Source organism: Nothobranchius furzeri, chromosome 12 (genome assembly GCF_043380555.1).
Source record: "Nothobranchius furzeri strain GRZ-AD chromosome 12, NfurGRZ-RIMD1, whole genome shotgun sequence".
NCBI lineage: Eukaryota > Metazoa > Chordata > Actinopteri > Cyprinodontiformes > Nothobranchiidae > Nothobranchius > Nothobranchius furzeri.
The window spans coordinates 71,441,453-71,461,058 of record NC_091752.1 but is presented as its reverse complement, the minus strand read 5'-3'; the positions used below and the strand labels follow the sequence as shown (position 1 = coordinate 71,461,058).

General features: G+C 47.0%; 2 protein-coding genes across 3 annotated transcripts; one reads left to right on the top strand and one right to left on the bottom strand.

Moving 5' to 3' along the window:
• Positions 1 to 3,073: 3,073 nt before the first annotated feature.
• Positions 3,074 to 13,206, top strand: dnase1 (deoxyribonuclease I). Of its 2 annotated transcripts, XM_015945168.3 has the most exons (9): positions 3,074 to 3,557; positions 6,382 to 6,540; positions 8,567 to 8,655; positions 8,781 to 8,861; positions 9,067 to 9,182; positions 10,350 to 10,462; positions 10,528 to 10,682; positions 10,747 to 10,840; positions 13,069 to 13,206. In XM_015945168.3, the coding sequence occupies exons 2-9, from the start codon at positions 6,400 to 6,402 to the stop codon at positions 13,132 to 13,134; spliced, it is 855 nt and encodes a 284-aa protein (XP_015800654.3). In that variant the 5' UTR covers positions 3,074 to 3,557; positions 6,382 to 6,399; the 3' UTR covers positions 13,135 to 13,206. The 2 variants fall into 2 exon arrangements, with proteins under 2 accessions (XP_015800654.3, XP_015800656.3); XM_015945170.3 differs by lacking the exon at positions 8,781 to 8,861.
• A 114-nt stretch (positions 13,207 to 13,320) lies between these two features.
• Positions 13,321 to 17,142, bottom strand: eci1 (enoyl-CoA delta isomerase 1). Its single transcript, XM_015945166.2, has 7 exons — positions 16,992 to 17,142; positions 16,353 to 16,493; positions 14,706 to 14,833; positions 14,445 to 14,591; positions 14,110 to 14,231; positions 13,863 to 14,041; positions 13,321 to 13,748 (listed from the first exon to the last, which is right to left on the bottom strand). Exons 1-7 carry the CDS (start codon positions 17,035 to 17,037, stop codon positions 13,582 to 13,584), a joined length of 930 nt encoding a protein of 309 aa, XP_015800652.1. The 5' UTR covers positions 17,038 to 17,142; the 3' UTR covers positions 13,321 to 13,581.
• Between the last annotated feature and the right edge of the window lie 2,464 nt (positions 17,143 to 19,606).

Below are 19,606 nucleotides of genomic sequence, written 5' to 3'. Positions count from 1 at the left end.
CCCTGAACCGTCTACAGGTTTTTAGTTTTTATTTGACTATTTTTCTGTCCTGCCTGTTTATTATCTTCCTGCATCTCCTCTCAATCCTAAAGAGAAACTGCTACCTGGGTTCATATATATTCACCTCATGAGTTACCTTTGAACTGCAGTTCTAAAAGATCTACCGACCGCTAAAACAGCGGAGTGCCGCTGCTCGCCGGCCGACTACAACGGGACCGTTTTTGCTGCGGAGTTCATGCCGGAGCAGAGCGGAGTGGAGATAGTGGAATCTTGGGGGTGCGTCACCGAAGAACAAAACAGGTGAAGAGCCTCGCTCCGCAGCAGCGAAACGCATCAGGCACAAATAACAGACAGAAAACATGAAAGGAAATGAGCCGACATGAACGATCGCGTGTTTAATTTGTTTTTGAGGTGGTGACACCTGATTTGGCGGTGCTCAGGACGCAATGTCTGGAGCGCGTCAACGATCAGAGCTTTGCATGCGCAAGCTGGTTAAGGTTAGGATGGGGGTGAGGGGAAGGTTAAATTGCAAGAGGGAAAAGGTCACAGTTTGGTTACATGTCCGTTTTACCGCCGGTGTCAGTACCGCACAGCGCGTCGCCTCCGCCTCGATCCAGACGCGCAGGGGCTCATCACCTGCTGTCTTTTCCGAGGACTGCATCTTGTCAGTCATTATCACGTGACAGCGACTAGTTGATAACAGGCATAAAAAGTCACTACAGAGCCGTGAAGTCGACTAGTCGACTAGTTCGTACAACCCCTAGGACTCAGTGGTCTCCTTTAAAAAGCAGCTGAAGACTCACTTGTTCAAGCTGGCTTTTGTATGACCTTCTTCACCTCACTCTCTTTATTCTGCTCTCCCCACCTATTCCACCTTCCTCAGGATCCACTGGTTTCCCTCTTTCCTGTTCACTCTCTCTCTTTCTTTACATTTTTTATCACAATTGTCTCTTTTTGCTCATTTTAAATATATTTTAAACATTTTCTAAATGCTTTTTTATATTTTTACATTTTTTGTTTTTGTGAAGCGCCTCATGATTTTTATCTTGAGAGGCGCTGTAGAAATTATACTTTCTTCTTCTTCACCTCAACAGGGCAGCTGTGGTTACATCGTACCCCATCCCCACCGGCGTGTGAATGACTGTTTGTATTGTGAAGCGCTTTGGGGGGTTGCAGAACCCTAAGAAGGTGCTACACAAGTTCAGGCCATTTACCATTTAACTGGCTCCCCTCGATGTGGAGGAGCAGCGGATCTACTCCAAGCCCCTTCTGGATGACAGAGCTTCTCACCCTATCTCTAAGGGAGAGCCCAGACACTCTGCTGAGAAAACAAATTTCAGCCGCTTGTATCCGTGATCTCGTTCTTTTGGTCACTACCCACAGCTCGTGACCATAGGTGAGGGTAGGAATGTAGATCGAGAGTAGTAAAGAAAATTTGGCTGTGAGTTTAGCCAGTTTCAAATCCTTCTTCCAGAATGAAAGATAGCGCATTAAACGTAGAGAAAACCACTAGAAATTTGGCCATGTGCTAAGTAGCATTGATACTGGGGGAGAAGAGATTCTGCTGCGACGTCCTACATGAGACGTCTGATTTTGGTTATTTTAAAGCTGTTATAGCAAATCTGCAAACAAGCTAGGCTTTGAACGCAAACACATTTATGGAACACTCGCCCCTCCCCTCGAGTATCTTCCCTCAGACACTTCTGCCAGAAGCAAGAACCCCCGATGCCGGACAAAGCAAGAAAATACAAAGTGCTGTCATTTTGGGGCAGCAGTAGCTCAGGTGGTAGAGCGGGTTGCCTCATGATCGGAGGGTCATGGGTTCGATTCCAGCTCCCGCCAGGGGTATCCTGCTGATGTGTCCTTGGGCAAGACACTTCACCCAACTTGCCTGTGTTAGTGGTGGTCAGAGGGGCCGACGGCGCCAAATGGCAGCCTCGTCTCTGTCAGACCTCCCCAGGGCGGCTGTGGCTACAAGTAGCTTACCATCACTAGCAGTGTGAGTGTGTGAAAGCGTCTTTGGGTGTCTAGAAAAGCGCTATATAAGTTCTATGCATTATTATTATTATTTTTCTAGGTCCAAACATCTTTTGTTGTCCGTGACTTCAGATAGCGTTTTTCTTTTTGGGACTCTGGTAGATTGTCCTAAAGCTGAAGTGGTAGCAGCCGGCTGTTTCTCCTCCTCTGGTGTTTTTGAGCGGAGAACCTCACACCGGTGGTGTTCTGGTGCTGAACACGAGAGTGTGTGATGAGTGGACGACCCAGGCAAGCGCTGCGGATCGGCGAACCGGATGGTCCAATGGTTGGTTTTGGACCGAAACGTGTTTTCGGTTGAGGTTTTTAGACAAATACGAGGGAACCACTTCATCCAGTTTGTTAAAACTCCCAATATTTGTAAGCTAATTTGTTTTCCAAACTTGTTATTGTAGCTGGAATCACAAATATTAACAAGCTGACAAATCTCAAAGTACACGACACACAAAACACACATAATTACTTCTCATTTAAACTGAAGTATGTTTGCGATTCAGGGCGTAAGGCAAAGCGATTAGAAAATAGCTTTTGTGGCATTCATTTATTCTTTGTTCCGGAACAATACTTGACATTTATTTATTTTTGTTTTTATTTATTTTTTCTCTGGTCAGCGATGGGGTTTCATGCTGCACGCTGTGCCAGAGACAGCAGCTAGCTGAGCTACGCTCCGTGGAGCCAGGGTGAAATCTGTGGTTTGCTTATAGACAGGGAACAAATAAAACACACACACACACACACACGCACGCACGCACGCACGCACGCACACACATTTATACACACACACACACACACACACACACACACACATTTACACACGCACGCACACACACACATTTATACACACACACACACACACACACACACACACACACACACACACACACACACACACACACACACACACACACACACACACACACAACAACAATACATTCCAGGTATTTGCAGGACCAGAACAGTCCCCTGCACCACTGTGGGTCAGAAGGTTATTAGAGACTCCGTTAAGACTATTCCCGTCTAGACGAGCAGCAGATCGAGTCTTCATTTTTATGGCAGAGTATCGTAACAACTCCGGGCTCCGAGCTCACATCTCATTAGTGAGTTCTGCATGTTCTGACCTTGCCTGTGTTTCGGAACCACCACCATTAGCACGCACTGGTCGACCTCCAAGATGACTCCCGGCTCCTTCATGTGGCTCAGTTCCTCTTTACCTTAGAAAGTGGTCTTGGTGCTGCAGCAGTATGCCCACCTGAACAAGATAAATGTCCTCTTGGCATGCCTTTTACCTTCAGACGAGTTCCTCCTGGTCCCTGTGGGGCTCCACTGAGTCTAACTGTTTCAGTAACCTAAAGAGAAAAACCTGGGAAAGTTCTTTCACAGCTCCTCCCACCTCTCCTCCCCATCACCTGCAGGTAAATAAAAAACCTCCCAAAAGAAACTCAAGTCAGAATGTAGAAGACCCGAGGACCGATACCATCGAGGATTTGGGTTTAAAGCGTATTTTCTCCTAACAACTGGAACAGGTGCGCCTCTATTTCTCTTCTTCACCACAAAACTCTTGTTTCATGTCTGCAGACTAACAGCTCGGGGAAAAATCCATTTATTTGCCAAAATATTAGGTTTACTGCTAAATGTGACTGATAATATTCTGTTTTGTAAGTTGTTTCAAATGCAAACCCGTGTCTTCGGCTCGGTGTGACGGACGCTGTTAGTGATGTGTTAGACTTTGGTTCAGGACTGTGACCAGCTCCTGTGCTGGCAAGTTAACAAGATAAAACATTATCCCTGTCCTACAAACATTAATCAGCAGCTGTTGAGATAAAATGATTCTGGTCAGCCGGCAGGTGTTGCATGAGTCTGTCACTCCCACACCAAGGGGGCGATGGACTGCAGCTGCACGGATCTCAGTGGAGTTCTGTATACAGAGACACCTTCTGGGCCGCTGTGGCTCAGGAGGAAGAGCAGTCCACTGTGAGTGTGAGATGTTTGTCTGAACTCCAGTTTGGCCCCAGAGCCGAGAATCGTTTTGTGTGACAGGTCAACGTGACTTGTGACGTAAAACCTCCACATCAAGCAAGTTGTCCTATACACGTGAATATATAGCCTGGCTACGACCCATAGACAGAGCTCAGTCGTGGGCGGGATCTACGTTGTCTTTCAAGCTGCCTCGGCATGCTCCCTATTGGACAACGAACAACGTGACATACTCACGTCTGCGGATGTCAGTCAACGGGCAGTCCTGCATTCTCTGTTGAAGAAGACCCAAATATGTCCTTTTGTGTCTGTAATCAAACCTTCACTTAAGAAGCCTTCTCTGGATCCAGATGACCCAATGAATTACAGACCAATATCTAACCTTCCATTTTTATCCAAAGTCCTGGAGAAAATAGTGGCCATCCAAGTATGTGAGCATTTAAACACTAATGCTCTGTTTGAGGAATTTCAGTCTGGTTTTAGAGAGTATCACAGCACTGAAACTGCATTAGTGAGAGTTACAAATGATATTCTCATGGACTCAGATAAGAATCTTGTGTCTGTTCTAGTCTTGTTAGATCTCAGTGCTGCCTTTGACACAGTTGATCACAATGTTCTTTTAGAAAGACTTGAACATGTTGTAGGGATCAAAGGAACAGCGCTAGGCTGGTTTAAATCCTACCTGTCTGACAGATTTCATTTTGTAAATGTACATGACAAATCGTCTTCATACTCCAGGGTTACTTGCGGAGTACCACAGGGTTCAGTGCTTGGACCAATTCTTTTTACTATATATATGCTCCCAATTGGTAAAATCATCAGACAGCATGGGATAAACTTCCACTGTTATGCTGACGATACTCAGTTATATTTATCCTTTAACCCTGATGAACCTAATCGGTTGGGTAGATTACAGGCTTGTCTTGAGGACATAAAAAATTGAATGACTCTAAACTTTTTGCTTTTAAATCAAGACAAGACGGAAGTTCTCATCTTTGGACCAGAAATCCAGAAAAGGAAATTGCTTAGTCAATCACCTGACCTTAATGGCATTACATTAATCTCCGAGAACAAAGTAAGGAACCTTGGTGTTATCTTTGACCAGGACATGTCATTCAAATCCCAGGTTTCACAAGTTTGTAGGATTTCCTTTTTCCACCTTCGGAATATTGCTAAGATTAGAAGCATCCTTTCCAGGAGTGATGCTGAAAAACTAGTTCATGCATTTATTACATCAAGACTGGATTACTGTAATCCATTACTCTCAGGAAGTCCACAGAATGTAGTTAAAAGTCTTCAGCTTGTCCAAAATGCTGCAGCTAGAGTTCTGATGAGAATTAAAAAGAGAGATCTTATCTCTCCTGTTTTAGCTTCCCTACATTGGCTACCTGTTAAATTCAGAATAGATTCTTAGAGTGTGGTTTAAGATAGTTACTTTTGTTTTTAAGCCTCTGCAGGGTTGTGCTCCATGCTATCTGTTTGAGGTCCTTACAGCAAGAATTACTAGTCGTTCCACGGGTGACCTGTTTAATTCAATCCAATTCAAGTTTATTTATAAAGCGCCAAATCACGACAAGAGTCGTCTCAAGGCACTTCACATAATAAACATTCCAATTCAGGTCAGTTCATTAAGCCAATCAGAAATAATGTTTCCTATATAAGGAACCCAGCAAATTGCATCAAGTCACTGACTAGTGTCAGTGACTATACAGCAATCCTCATACTAAGCAAGCATGCAGCGACAGTGGAGAGGAAAACTCCCTTTTAACAGGAAGAAGCCTCCAGAGAATCCTGGCTCAGTATAAGCAGCCATCCTCCACGACTCACTGGGGATGGAGAAGACACACACACACACACACACACACACACACACACACACACACACACACACACACACACACACACACACACACACACACACACACACACACGCACGCACGCACACACACACACACACACACACACACACAAAGACAAGTAATGTGTCTATAGTTATATTGTGATGTCTTAGTAAATATTGTATTTGGTGAAAGATAAACTTTATTGTATTTATCCTAGTGGATCTATAATTAAATATTAACTAGAGGAGGCAGGGCTCCTCTAAGCTGTGGAACGACCTTCCACTCGCGGCCAGACAGGCACCCTCACGGCGTGAGCTAGCCTTATTTAGAAATATTTTAGCTAATTTTTTATCCAGTTTGCTTTTGTTTATTTTAGCTTGTTCCTACACCAACATTCTTTGCTTTTATTTGTCTCTGTGTAATTTTGGTAGGCCCTGGCATGGGTCAGGGACGTTATAACGTCCTTTGTGTGTTTTTTATTTGACCAAAATCCATGTTGCTACACGATGAACATACAGATTGCCATTTCCAGATCTAACCGTGCACCAGAATGCGTGTGCTGTTTGCTCTGGGGCTCCCGGTGTCGCTGCTGCTGCACGTGTCCACCTGTCTGCTCCTGGGAGCCTTCAACATCAGGTCCTTTGGGGACAAGAAATCGTCCAACACAACTCTGATGGACATCATTAGCACGGTCTGGAATACTCTTAAGTAACTCATTTAACATCTTGGTGACACTTGTTGATAGACGTTCAGTTAATTCTGAACTAATGGTGAGCTGATTAACAGCATTAATGATAAACTCCAGAGGAACAGCAAGACCTTCCCAAACCAGAGATGATGAATAGAATAGAATAGAATTCAACTTTATTGTCATTGCACACGTACAGGTACAGGGCAACGAAATGCAGTTTGCATCCATCCAGAAGTGCTTTGGCCGTGATATAGATGTATTACAATATGTTAGCAATAACATAGATGTGTAAGTATATTACAGAAATGCATCTATTACGTATGTTATAATGTACATGGTATGAAGTATGTTATGAATACTCTATGACTATAAGTATGTACAGGCTGTAGTTAATACAAGCAGTCCATGAGTTTGACGTGGGTCATATGTCAGGAGGCAGAGTTCAGGAGTCTGACAGCTGTGGGGAAGAAACTGTTCCGGTACCTGGTGGTCCTAGTCCGGAGGCTCCTGTAGCGCCTCCCAGAGGGCAGGAGGGTGATCAGTGCATGTGATGGGTGACCGTGGTCTCTGATGATTTTCCCTGCCCTTTTCAGACACCGCTTCCTGTAGATGTCCTTTATGGCAGGAAGTGGTGCTCCGGCGATGCGCTGGGCAGTTTTCCCGACCCTCTGCAACGCCTTCCGGTCCGAGGCGGAGCAGTTCCTATACCAGACTGTTATACAGTTGGTCAGGATGCTCTCGATGGTGCAGCGATAGAAGTTCACCAGGATGTCTGGGGACAGGTTGTTCTTCCTCAGAGTCCTCAAGAAGAAGAGGTGCTGGTGAGCCTTCTTGACCATCTTGGAGCAGTTGGTAGTCCAGGTGAGATCCTTGGAGATGTGGACTCCCAGGAACCTGAAACTGCTCACACGCTCCCCTGCCGTCCCCTTAATGTGGATGGGTGGATGTGGGTCAGCACTCCTCCTGTAGTCCACGATGAGCTCCTTAGTCTTCTCAGTGTTGAGCAGCAGGTTGTTTGTGTCGCACCACTCAGTCAGACGGCCCACCTCCTCCCTGTAGGCGGTCTCATCGTCGTCACTGATGAGGCCAATCACCGTGGTGTCATCTGCAAACTTAATGATGGTGTTGGAACCATCAGCAGGTCTGCAGTCGTGGGTGAAAAGGGAGTGGAGGAAAGGGCTCATCACACAGCCTTGTGGTACACCAGTGTTCATTGTGATTGTTGATGAGCGGTTATCCAGTCGGACATGTTGAGGGCGGGTGGTCAGGAAGTCCAGTAACCATTTGCAGGTGAGGGAACTGCTGATCCTTTCAGTAAGTGCTGCAGCCTCATCGCAGTCAGTGAGGGTTGGAGACGGATCGTTCAGTCAAGAGCTTTTACTTTTGGCTCAGCAGACCACAGCACAGCACCCACGACTGCAGACAAACCCTGATCTGTTGATCCAGCTCTTGCATCCTCCTACCGGCACTCATGAACAACAACCTCAGACTCGAAGGAGCTGATTTTCATCTGGGGTGTTTCTCACTGGACTGAGAACTGCTGCAGTGCCTACTGAAGGCCACGGTTTGAGGACGCCAGCAGAACTGCATCGTCTCCAGTGTGAGACGAGGTCCAGCTGGAGTCCCCAAACCAGACACCCTCTCCTCTGTGACTACAGCCGTGAGATCCTGATCCTTAAAACTGCAACCAGGAGAGAAAGTGAGCAGCCAAGGTGGAGTCCATCTCTCACCACGAGTGAGCTCGTCTGAGTGCTGAGAACGGGGACGCGGCTTTAGCTTTGCTTCGACAGACACGTCGTCCCTCCACTGGGGACTTTTAGTGTCGTAGCGGCGATCGCATTCACGACGGGAGCAAATTAGGAGCCAGTTAGGAGCGTGGAAACCACAGAAGCAAGCGTGTAAAACGGTGGGATGTCCCTCAAGTACACAGGCCAACGATAATGGTGACGGTTTCTTTTTTTCTGAGCGTTGGTTCGGTGATGTGGCTGGAATGAAGATGACAGCATGCTGATTTGTGTTTTTATAGATTGTTCACCGGTATGATGTCATTCTGATCCAGGAAGTCAGAGACAACGATCTGTCTGCAACTAAGAAGCTGATGGCCCGCGTCAACAAGTGAGACTGACACCCACACAGCAGATGCTAAGACTTTAGGTGGAAAGTCTAATTAAACTGGTTGAACTGGTTTGTAGCCAGAGAAGGTGCTGTAGGTCCACCAGTCCTAATCTGTGCTTTCTCAGAGATGCTCGTGTGTTCGGCTACGTAGTCAGCGAGCCTCTGGGTCGCAGCACCTACAAGGAGAGGTACCTGTTTCTCTACAGGTACACCGAGCTACACCGTTCATAAAGTCTGCTGAACCTCTAAGATCTAGATGAGATCCGCTAAAAGTCCAGTTTTTCTTCTGTTTTGTCTTTTAATCACGTTTAAGTTGTCGTGTCCTTGGGAAGCACTTCACCTGTGACAGGTGCTTTATAATAACTCACTTTAATCAGAGCAGCAAAACGCAGATTCAGCGTTTCCTTCCAGGGAGGAGAGGGTGGCGGCGGTGAAACACTACACCTACGACGACGGATGTGAAGCTTGTGGGACGGACACCTTCAGCAGAGAACCGTTTATCGTCATGTTTTCCTCCAAATACACCAGTATGTACCTGTGTGTGTGTGTGTGTGTGTGTGTGTGTGTGTGTGTGTGTGTGTGTGTACCTGTGTGTGAGTGTGTGTGAATGAGTGTGTGTGTGTGTGTGTGTGTGGGTGTGTGTGTGTGCGTGTGTGTGTGTGTGTGTGTGTGTGTGTGTGTGTGTGTGTGTGTACCTGTGTGTGTGTGTGTGTGTGTGTGTGTGTGAATGAGTGTGTGTGTGTACCTGTGTGTGTGTACCTGTGTGTGTGTGTGCGTGAATGAGTGTGTGTGTGTGTGTGACTGCATGTGAGTGAGTGTGTGCGTGAGTGTGTGTGAATGAGTGTGTGTGTGACTGCATGTGAGTGAGTGTGTGCGTGAGTGTGAATGAGTGTGTGTGTGTGTGCGCGTGTGAGTGTGTGTGTACGAGTGTGTACGTGTGTGTGTGTGTGTGTGTGAGTGCATGTGAGTGAGTGTGTGCGTGAGTGTGAATGAGTGTGTGTGTGCATGTGTGAGTGTGTGCGAGTGAGTGTGTGTGTGAGTGTGTGTGCGCGTGTGTGTGTGAGTGAGTGTGTGTGCATGTGAGTGTATGTGTGTAGGTGTGTGTGTATGTGTGAGTGTGTGTGTGTGTATGTGTGAGTGTGTGTGTGTGTAGGTGTGAGTGTGTGTAGGTGTGTGAGTGTGTGTGTGTGTGTGTGTAGGTGTGTGAGTGTGTGTGTGTGTGTATGTGTGAGTGTGTGTGTGTGTGTAGGTGTGTGAGTGTGTGTGTGTAGGTGTGTGAGTGTGTGTGTGTGTGTGTGTGTGTGTGTAGGTGTGTGAGTGTGTGTGTGTGTAGGTGTGTGTGTGTGTGTGTAGGTGTGTGTGTGTAGGTGTGTGAGTGTGTGTGTGTGTGTATGTGTGAGTGTGTGTGTGTGTAGGTGTGCGAGTGGGTGTGTGTGTGTAGGTGTGTGAGTGTGTGTGTGTGTGTCCCCAACTCACAGCTTTGCGGCCGACTTTCCCGTCTCTGATGCTCGTACACCAGAGTCAGTTAGCTTTAGGTAAAAACGGTCATCAGACTGGTGTTGTGCACACACACACACACACACTCACACACGCACACACACACTCACGCGCACACACACGCCTGATAAACGAGGCCTCTCTCCTGATGAAGCTGGAGCACAAGCCTAAGACAGCCCTGTGTTTCTGGTTTGCAGCTGTGGAGACCTTCGTCCTGATCCCTCAGCACACCTCTCCAGACTACGCCGTGGTGGAAGTAGACGCTCTGTATGATGTGGTGGCTGACGCTCGTCATCGCTGGAACACAAACGTGAACCAACCTCGAGTCAAACCCACACAGACGGTGAACTCCTGCTGAACCTCCTCTCTCTGCAGGACGTGGTGCTGCTGGGCGACTTTAACGCAGGCTGCAGCTTCGTGACAAGTTCTGAATGGCAGCAGATCCGCCTCTTCACTGACCAGAGTTTCCTCTGGCTGATCCCAGATCAGGCCGACACCACAGTTACCCACACCAACTGTCCCTACGACAGGTACAGACGGACACCTGCACACTAAAACACGCATCCACCCCCCTCACCTGGCTGCTCTGTGCAGGATCGTGGTCTCCTCTGACATGATGAAGGGAGTGGTGGAGGGCAGCGCAGGAGTCTACGACTACATGCTGAATCTGGACCTCAGCCTGAGCCTGGTGAGAATTACTTTAGCGCTTCATTGTTGAGATTTTAGTGGAAATGTTATTTAGAAACGTTGCTTGTTTGGAGATGAAGGACTCTCAGGAAGCCTGCTCATCAACAGCCTCAGCTGGGAGAAGCAAAGTCTTCCTTTGACCTGACTGGCGAGCTGTTGGCTGGTCCGCTGACCTGGCTGTTGTAGCTGTAGCAGGCCAGTGCAGCTGAAGGCACCTCCAGCAGGTTAAAATAATCCATCATAACCTTTGGGTGACCCCTCTTCTACCGCACCACCAGGGACCAGATCTCTGGAGGACATGACACCTTTCAGGAGTGGGTTGCTTCAGTACATCTGCAGTGGTCTCTAGTAGGAATGAATGTCTGGGAAGTTGTTCTCAGGGGGAAGAAAGATACCGGTGCACAGCGTTGTGCCGTTTGAACACGTTCAGTTAACGATTGTTGCTTTGATGTTTTTTTGTGAACGTGAACCGAACTCGCGCTTATTTTGCCAGAAGAACGTTAAAGTGAGAGGGCTGGTTCTGGCGCGTGTGAACGGGTTGATGAACAACGCTCTCTCGCCGTTTGTGAGCTCCAGATCTCCACGGATCTAAAGCCTCAGCTAAAACATCCTGTTAACCAAAGACTATGAAAGTAGACCTGGAGACTTGGCCCCCAGAGGCAGCAGTGGTGTCTACTCTTCTATGTCTACGCTGTGGAGGATGGACCTTTCTAATCCTAGAGTTTCACCGTCTGTTTTCTACCAGAAGCTACTGCAGGAGATGGGTGTAGGAGACTATTTTCTACCAGAAGCTACTGCAGGAGATGGGTGTAGGAGACTATTTTCTACCAGAAGCTACTGCAGGAGATAGGTGTAGGAGACTATCTTCTATCAGAAGCTACTGCAGGAGATAGGTGTAGGAGACTATTTTCTACCAGAAGCTACTGCAGGAGATAGGTGTAGGAGACTATTTTCTATCAGAAGCTAACACAGGAGATAGGTGTAGGAGACTATTCTCTAACAGAAGCTAACACAGGAGATAGGTGTAGGAGACTATTCTCTAACAGAAGCTAAAGCAGGAGGTAGGTGTAGGAGACTATTTTCTACCAGAAGCTACTGCAGGAGATAGGTGTAGGAGACTATTTTCTATCAGAAGCTGATGAAGGAGATAGGTGTAGGAGACTATTTTCTATCAGAAGCTACTGCAGGAGATAGGTGTAGGAGACTATTTTCTACCAGAAGCTACTGCAGGAGATAGGTGTAGGAGACTATTTTCTATCAGAAGCTACTGCAGGAGATAGGTGTAGGAGACTATTCTCTAACAGAAGCTAACACAGGAGATAGGTGTAGGAGACTATTCTCTAACAGAAGCTAAAGCAGGAGGTAGGTGTAGGAGACTATTCTCTAACAGAAGCTAAAGCAGGAGGTAGGTGTAGGAGACTATTTTCTACCAGAAGCTACTGCAGGAGATAGGTGTAGGAGACTATTTTCTATCAGAAGCTGATGAAGGAGATAGGTGTAGGAGACTATTCTCTAACAGAAGCTAAAGCAGGAGGTAGGTGTAGGAGACTATTCTCATGTTCAGCCTGTATGGAACGCTCATAGTGACCCGTTGGTCAGAGATAATCATTAAAAATGTTTTCAGTGTTCCACACTTTAAGATAAGTTAAGGCTAAGTTACAGCTGATGGAGCTACCTTTAGCCTTTAGCTCCATCACGTTTCCTTGTTGCATTCTTCCTGAACCGTAACCAGCGGTTCTGATTCTGCCGATGTTTTACGGACCTGCTTCCATGCTGTGGTTCGTTTTTAAACACAGCAGTTTTGTTTACCTGTTTTCCCGCTACAGGTAAACAAAACTGCTGTGTTTTAAAAAAGAACTACAGCACGGAATCAGAGATACGACACAGCAAGAACACACCTGCTCAAACTCCAGGCTCTTTGTTCCCATGGTGAAGTCAAGTGCACCAAACGTGCACGTGCTTCACCGAGAAAAACCCAACTGGGTTGAAATAAGCGTCTCTCTGGACTTCCTGCAGCTCGTCTCTGTTAGAATCAGCCTGTCACAGATGTACTTTCCAGCAGAGGAACAACACCTACTCACTGATTAACGCCTACAGACGACACACCTGAACACAGAACTGGTGTTCAGGTGTGTCGGTGCGCTGGGCTTGGCTTGTTAAGCGGCTGGAGCAACAGAGGGAAGAAACCTAAACGTCCTAAGTTGGATCAATGTCTGCTGTCTCCTGCAGGCGTTGGCGGTTAGCGACCATTTCCCCGTGGAGGTCACGCTGGTTGGTTCGGACGGGGCCGACTGAATCCAGATCAATCCGAGTGCGACTCTCGTCGAGGACCAGAATAAAGAGTGACACGTGAAAAATCAGCATAAAGAAAAGAAGTGTGTGTGTCGTTGTGTTCGCTGCTCCACACACAGACACCTCAAGCTTCAACCTCTAACCTCTCCAGAGTTTCAGGAAGTAAATAAATCCAGTTTCACACACGTGGAGGTTGCTCCGGAAACCTTTAACCGACCACACAACTGCACCTTCAGACAGGAACGACACAGAAGAGTCGGCACAACACAAACGCAGGAAATCAGAGACAGTTGTGTTATTGTCCTTGAATGTGAAACAACAACAGGCACCGAGGTCTGCTGCTGCCGATGAGAACAGCGCAGCGCTGCCCGACCCCGACCCCGGGCTCCTGCCGGGCGCTGCATCCATTCCCGCTAACGTGAGTATGACGGTCTTGCTCTCCACGCCGTGCTAGGCCTTCTTCTGCTTCAGCAGCTCCATGTACCCCCGCAGGGACTTCTGGATGGACTCTCTGGTGATGAAGCTGACAAAGTTCTGGATGTCAGCCTCTCTGTTGGACGTTAGTCTGTCGATCGTCGACTTCCTCATCATGGACTTGGTGATCTGCCTGGCGTGTTCTGCAAGGCGAAGGCAAGAACAGTCGATTACGCTCGATTCCTGACGAGTCACCTTCAACACTCGTGTCTACAAGTCCCGCAGGACGGCTCGTAACGGCTTCGGGTTCGTTGTACCTGGAACCGCCAACCACTTGTTCACCGACTTTACGGCGGCGGGGAGGACCTGATCCTCGGGCACCACCTGGTCCACCAGTCCAACCTTCAGGGCATCCTGAGGTTTGTAGAGCAGCCCCAGCTGCAGAGCCATCTCTGAGTTTCGGAGGCCTATCGTGTTCATTAGCGTGTCCTTAAACCTGCGGAGGCAGGAGCGGGCGTTAACAACCGAGACCCCCCACAAACTAAAACGCGTGCAGGCCCTTACCAGAACGGTGCTACGATACCGAGCTGCGTCTCGTTCAGACCAATGCTGTAAGCGGGATTATCCGCCATGATCCTGTAGTCGCACGTCAACGCCATCAGACAGCCGCCCGCCGGACTGGACCCCTGTGGAGGAGAGCAGGAGGGTCACTGCGTTGGCTTTAGGGCAGGGGCATCCAACGTGATGTTGGGCAGCCCTGAACCTCGTCGTTCCAGCAGGCCGACGGCGTGGACCCACACCTGTTACCGGTTTCTGACCAGCGTTTCACAAACATTAGCTCTACGTTTGAGTGTGGGCCCTGGACCCTGGAGGAGCACTGACGATGTTCTCATACGTACGTTAACAGCTGCTATGGTGACCATGTTGGAGCTGTAGAGTTTCAGCCACAGTTCCTGAACGGACTTCCAGAACTCGCCACAGCGCTCCGGGCTCTTGCCGTACATTTCCAGGATGTCCAGGCCGGCTGAGAACACCTTGGGCTGGCTCTGAATGGAAACCAGCCACAGACACCGGGGGTGAACTTTGAACCACTGACGGTAGCAGACACACACCTGTGTAATGGCGACCGCCACACCGGTTTAAACGAGTCGGTAACGCACCGACGTGATGATGAGGCCCCGGCAGCCCTTGTCCATCTCCAGCTTCTCCAAACTGATGCAGAGCTCAGTGATGAAATCCAAGCTGAGGCTGTTGACCGGAGGACTCTGCATGTGCATCACCGCCACACCTGCAGACGACAGCGGCGCACCTTGAGTCTGACCCTAACCCTACTCACCAGCAGGTGAAACGGTCTCATCTGAAATCAACAACATGCTGAACCTCCAACAGAACCACCATCTCCCAGCTGGGATGTGACGCGAGTCACTCTCAGCTACCAACACGGTTTCAAGTCAGTATCTAGTCAGTTTAGCCTCTTCTAGAATCAGCAGCATTAACATGGAGGTCTGCAGCGTGATGTCGTCAAGGGGAGGAGGGGACTCGAGACATTTCTCTTTGATTGGCTGCCTCCTCTTGGGGAAACGCAGTTCTATTGGTCAGCACTCTAGGCTCGTGTAAATGATTGGCTGTGCTGTAGAGGCTGGGGGAGGGGCTTAGGGTGGGGATGAACTATGGCCGTGTTCGAGATGAGCCGGTTCTGCCCAGATTAGACCAGCGGTGATCGGCGAGCGGTGCATGCCGGTTAGATTCGTGTCCGACTTGGCGCCGACTTGCTCTGACGTCATGCCTACGTAGGCAACGACAACCTCGTGAGATCAAGGCGGCCGCAGATTTTGGAGCAGTTGCTCTCCACTGGCTGCTAAACCTAGAGGATGACGGGAAACGCCTGGCTCTCACCTGATCTAAGATCTGATTGGTTCACATTCTGATCCAAACATCCGGTGGTAGAACATGAAATGTTAGTTGGTCACATGTATTCTGTAAGTCATGTTACGTTGATGATATCAACTATATAGGCCATAAGGAGAAATGTGTTTTGTGTTATTTCATCATGTTTCCTATGAGCACACTGAAGCTACAGCTGATAACCTTTACTTATTATTACAGTCATGTCTCCATATGCATGATATGATATCCACAAGCACGTGAGGATGTGTTTCAGCTGCTAACAGGCACCAGAATTAACATAAATAATTAAACACGTATGAACTCTAACGCGATATCTTCATCCATCGTCACCCGCGAGCTACACATGTAGGGACATCTGTCCGACTTAAACGCCGGCTTTAAGCCCCTCCCCCTGCTGCATCCGTCTGCTCTCGTCTGTTTTCCAGGTGAGGCGCTGCTCAACTCGAACACGGCCTGTGTAACATTAGCTTCTTTTTATGATGAAACAGGGTCAGATAGTCACCTTTAAGCCGTTTTATTAATGTCTTTAGAAAATGTGAAACTATGTGCCGCAGCTTTAAAGAGGAAGACGTCTCCTCCGTGGGACATTCCGTGCCGTCTCGAACGCGTTTTCCGTCCGACGTCTGCCAGTCGGCCCCTCTGCCTGAGCCAGAGGCCGGAAACGGGGATGTTACAAATGCAGCAGTCGCGCAGGCGGGGTCTGTTAGCTGCTCTAGGCTGCTAGTGGTTTACTGTGACGCATCGATGCTGTGGTCTGTTTACATGTTCTTGTAATCTGGTGTTTACTCTGGCTGGCAGCGCTGGAACACGTATGATAACGGCGGTGAACAGGTGAAAACGGAGCATCAGAGGTCTGAGAGGGCGAATGATGGAGATGATTCCACAATCCCGATCCTGACCTGTGTTCTGATCCAAATCCACCTTAACCTTGGAGGAGGTGGAGGAGGAGGAGGTGTTCCTGTGCTGGGGGGTCAGGATGGGGGACACACACGGTCTGCTGCCATGATGACGCGTGCTGGAGGTCAGCTGGGACAAAAGGCCTTTTGGGAACACACACACACACACACACACACACACACACACACACACACACACACACACACACACACATTAGTCTAAATGTATCAGCACAAGAGCTGAATATATCCACTTAGATCCAAGGTACGCATGTATCTAATAATAATAATAATAATAATAATAATAATAATAATAATAGCTGTATTCTGGCTGTTGACGCGTGTTTCCCGTCTACAGGCAGCTGCTGACAGCGCTTGTTAGGACACGTCTACACACTCAGCAGCTGGTTTCACGTGAACATCTGGCATGACATTCACATGCAGAGTTGAGTAAACAACAACAACAACATTCGCATGCAGAGTAAACAACAACAGGAGGAGGAGGCTCGGCTAGCTGGAGCGTGACCTTTGCGCTAGTTTCTGTTCGCCGCAGACAGCACCGAGAGCGCGGTCTCACCGCGGCGGAGGTCACGCAGGAAAAACGCACCTGGGAGGAGAACGTGAACGTTGACACGTGCATACCTGAGACGCCAAACTTGACTCCTAAACAAGATCTGACAGCCATCATCCTCCTTAAGAAAAGCGGCTCTTCTTCTCCTGTTTCCCTCGACCCGCTAGCGCCCCCTCTGGTCACCCGCGACACAAGCCTGAAGCCCGGGCGCAACGTGGGCCCGCTTGGGCGCCATGTTGAAAAACACCATTTAGAGGCCGGCCGCCATGTTAGATAGGTCTCCTTCGCCCCCCAGTGCACTCATTTCTACCTTCTACAGAGGAACGTGCTAACTAAAAAACACATTTTATTAAGCTTTTCACAAAATCAGATATGGTATGGCATGATAATTAAAATATAGATATAATTACACTAAATAAAACTAAATATAAAAATGTATCAGTTAGAATTGAAGTTAGATGCAAGATGGGCGGAGTTAAACGTTTGACCCCGCTCACTGAAACCAACCGCTGAAGAGGGTGTGTGTGACAGAGAGAGAAGTAGCAGCAGAAAGGAGGTGGGCATGGATTTTCATTCTGTTTTAACGCTACTAAGCATTCACGTCGTGGAGAAAATGTTCCTAACCTGGACTTAAAAAGTCTTTTTCTGAGTCCTAGATTAATATAATTCTGGCACGACGTACTGTTGATGAGATATAGCTTTGGGGAAAAGTGTTATGTGATCATTTTTGGGGGGAAATATTATACCTTTACGTGGGGAAAATATGTTTCATTTTTATTGTTGTTATACACGCTAAATATAGAATAAAGTAAAACCAAATTAACTAGTTAGCAACCAGTATTATTACGCACAACCCCCAAGGTTGTAGAAATGGGATGTGACAAAGCGGATTGCTGTCATTACTCCATTTATACTTTAATATGCCTTTAAGAAGCACACTCTGTTTCTAGCGGAGGCTGAGAACAGGCCGCCAGAACGGGGAACCTGCTGTGGGCTTTTCTAATTTCACTGTTTCTGCCTTCTCCAACTCTTATTTTAATATTTATTGTGTTTCCTTCTGATTAGGAGAATTCTCTGCTGAAGGACACCTTTTGAGGCAGCAAGGTGGTGTGGCACCAGGTCCTTCAAAGGAAAACTTTCCCTTCCCGGAAACTGGTCTTGGTGTCGGGTGCAATAATAAAAAATGGTACCAAAATAGTTAAAAGACATACTATAAATACAAAAGAGTAGAATAAAGAATAATAAGATCATCAGAACAGATTTGAATCAAAAGATGGCATCTATTTCATTTAACTTAATGATCTGCGCTCTCTATATGTTTCACTGAAATCCACCGAACAGCTTATTTGATTATCATTGTTGTGCTGACATCATAGACATGAATCCATGGACGACTGGGCGCTGGAGAGCATCGCGGCCATATCAGATGGGTCTCCTCTCTCTCCAAAGTCAGTGCAGAATGAACAAGTGATAGAATTTTACATTTTAATTTATTTAGTTTAATTATATTTATATTTTAATTATCATGCCATACCATATCTGATTTTGTGAAAAACACTAATAAAATGTGTTTTTTAGTTGTGTAAGCACGTTCCTCTGCTGCTCCAGCTACCAGGCCCAGGTTCTGCTCCAGCTACCAGGCCCAGGTTCTACTGGGCTGAGTCAGAAACAACGTGGCTGAGGAGGAACTGGAAGAGATAAAGAAATCACTGAGCTTTATGTCAGAAGAAATTACAACAGTCTCTAAACAACAGAAAGCGATGATGGAATTAGTAGAGGAGAAAAAACGAGGACAGAAAAATCACCTTACTGGAAGAAAGAGTGTCAGAACTGGAACAATATTCAAGAATAAATGATGTAATAGTGACAGGACGTGAAACCACACACCAAACTTATGCAAGAGCAACAGCTACAGAGAGTGGAGAACCACCTGAACCAGAATTAAACTACTTAGAAAGGCAGGTGATGGACTTCCTTGGTAGCAAAGGGATACATCTAGAGGCCAAGGACATAGAGGGATGTCATCCTCTTCCACGTAAAAATAAAAACCAGAAACCTGCAATCATCAGATTTATGAACAGAAAACACAAGAAAGGACTGCTTAAACGAGGAAGGAAGCTGAAGGGAACCGATGTCTATGTAAATGAACAAAATGCAGACACTGCAAGGCAAGCGAGGCTTCTGAGAAGCAAAAGAAAATACAGTCAACATGAACTTCAAACTGTAAGGTACTCATTAAACTGAATGTGTCTCCGGAGCAGGCACAGATTCTGGTCATTAAGGAACTAACAGAACTAGAAAATACACGTGATAAATGAGTATATGAACAAGTTTACAAACTATGGTTAAGATCATCAGAATTCATGCTTCCAAACTTATTCTGGATCCTGTAAAAACAACACGGATAACTGGGCTTGATATCGGTCTTGATTCAAACCGGCAAAAATCACTCAACTGAAATGGATACAGATGATAAAATATATGATATTGACAATTAAATAGATGGAAATTTATATGAATTTACCATAAGTTGTGATTATATTGGAGAAGAACAATTGAACTGTGGGAGGATGACTAAGGACACAATGCCACTTATCCACATTAATAGTAGAAGCTTATTTCCTAAGTTATTAATTATCAAAGATCATTTAAATAAATTCAAAAACAAACTTTGTTTGATTGCTAT

Bases quoted from the DNA above. Each gene is read 5' to 3' on its own strand.
- dnase1 (XM_015945168.3), top strand. From the start codon at position 6,400: ATGCGTGTGCTGTTTGCTCTGGGGCTCCCGGTGTCGCTGCTGCTGCAC. The intron at 6,541-8,566 runs GTCTGGAATACT...GTGTTTTTATAG, and splicing joins TGATGGACATCATTAGCACG to ATTGTTCACCGGTATGATGT. The intron at 8,862-9,066 runs GTACACCGAGCT...GTTTCCTTCCAG, and splicing joins AGGTACCTGTTTCTCTACAG to GGAGGAGAGGGTGGCGGCGG.
- eci1 (XM_015945166.2), bottom strand. From the start codon at position 17,037: ATGATGGCTGTCAGATCTTGTTTAGGAGTCAAGTTTGGCGTCTCAG. The intron at 14,592-14,705 runs GTGCGTTACCGA...GTTTCCATTCAG, and splicing joins GGGGCCTCATCATCACGTCG to AGCCAGCCCAAGGTGTTCTC. The intron at 14,042-14,109 runs GTAAGGGCCTGC...CTGCCTCCGCAG, and splicing joins GGTATCGTAGCACCGTTCTG to GTTTAAGGACACGCTAATGA.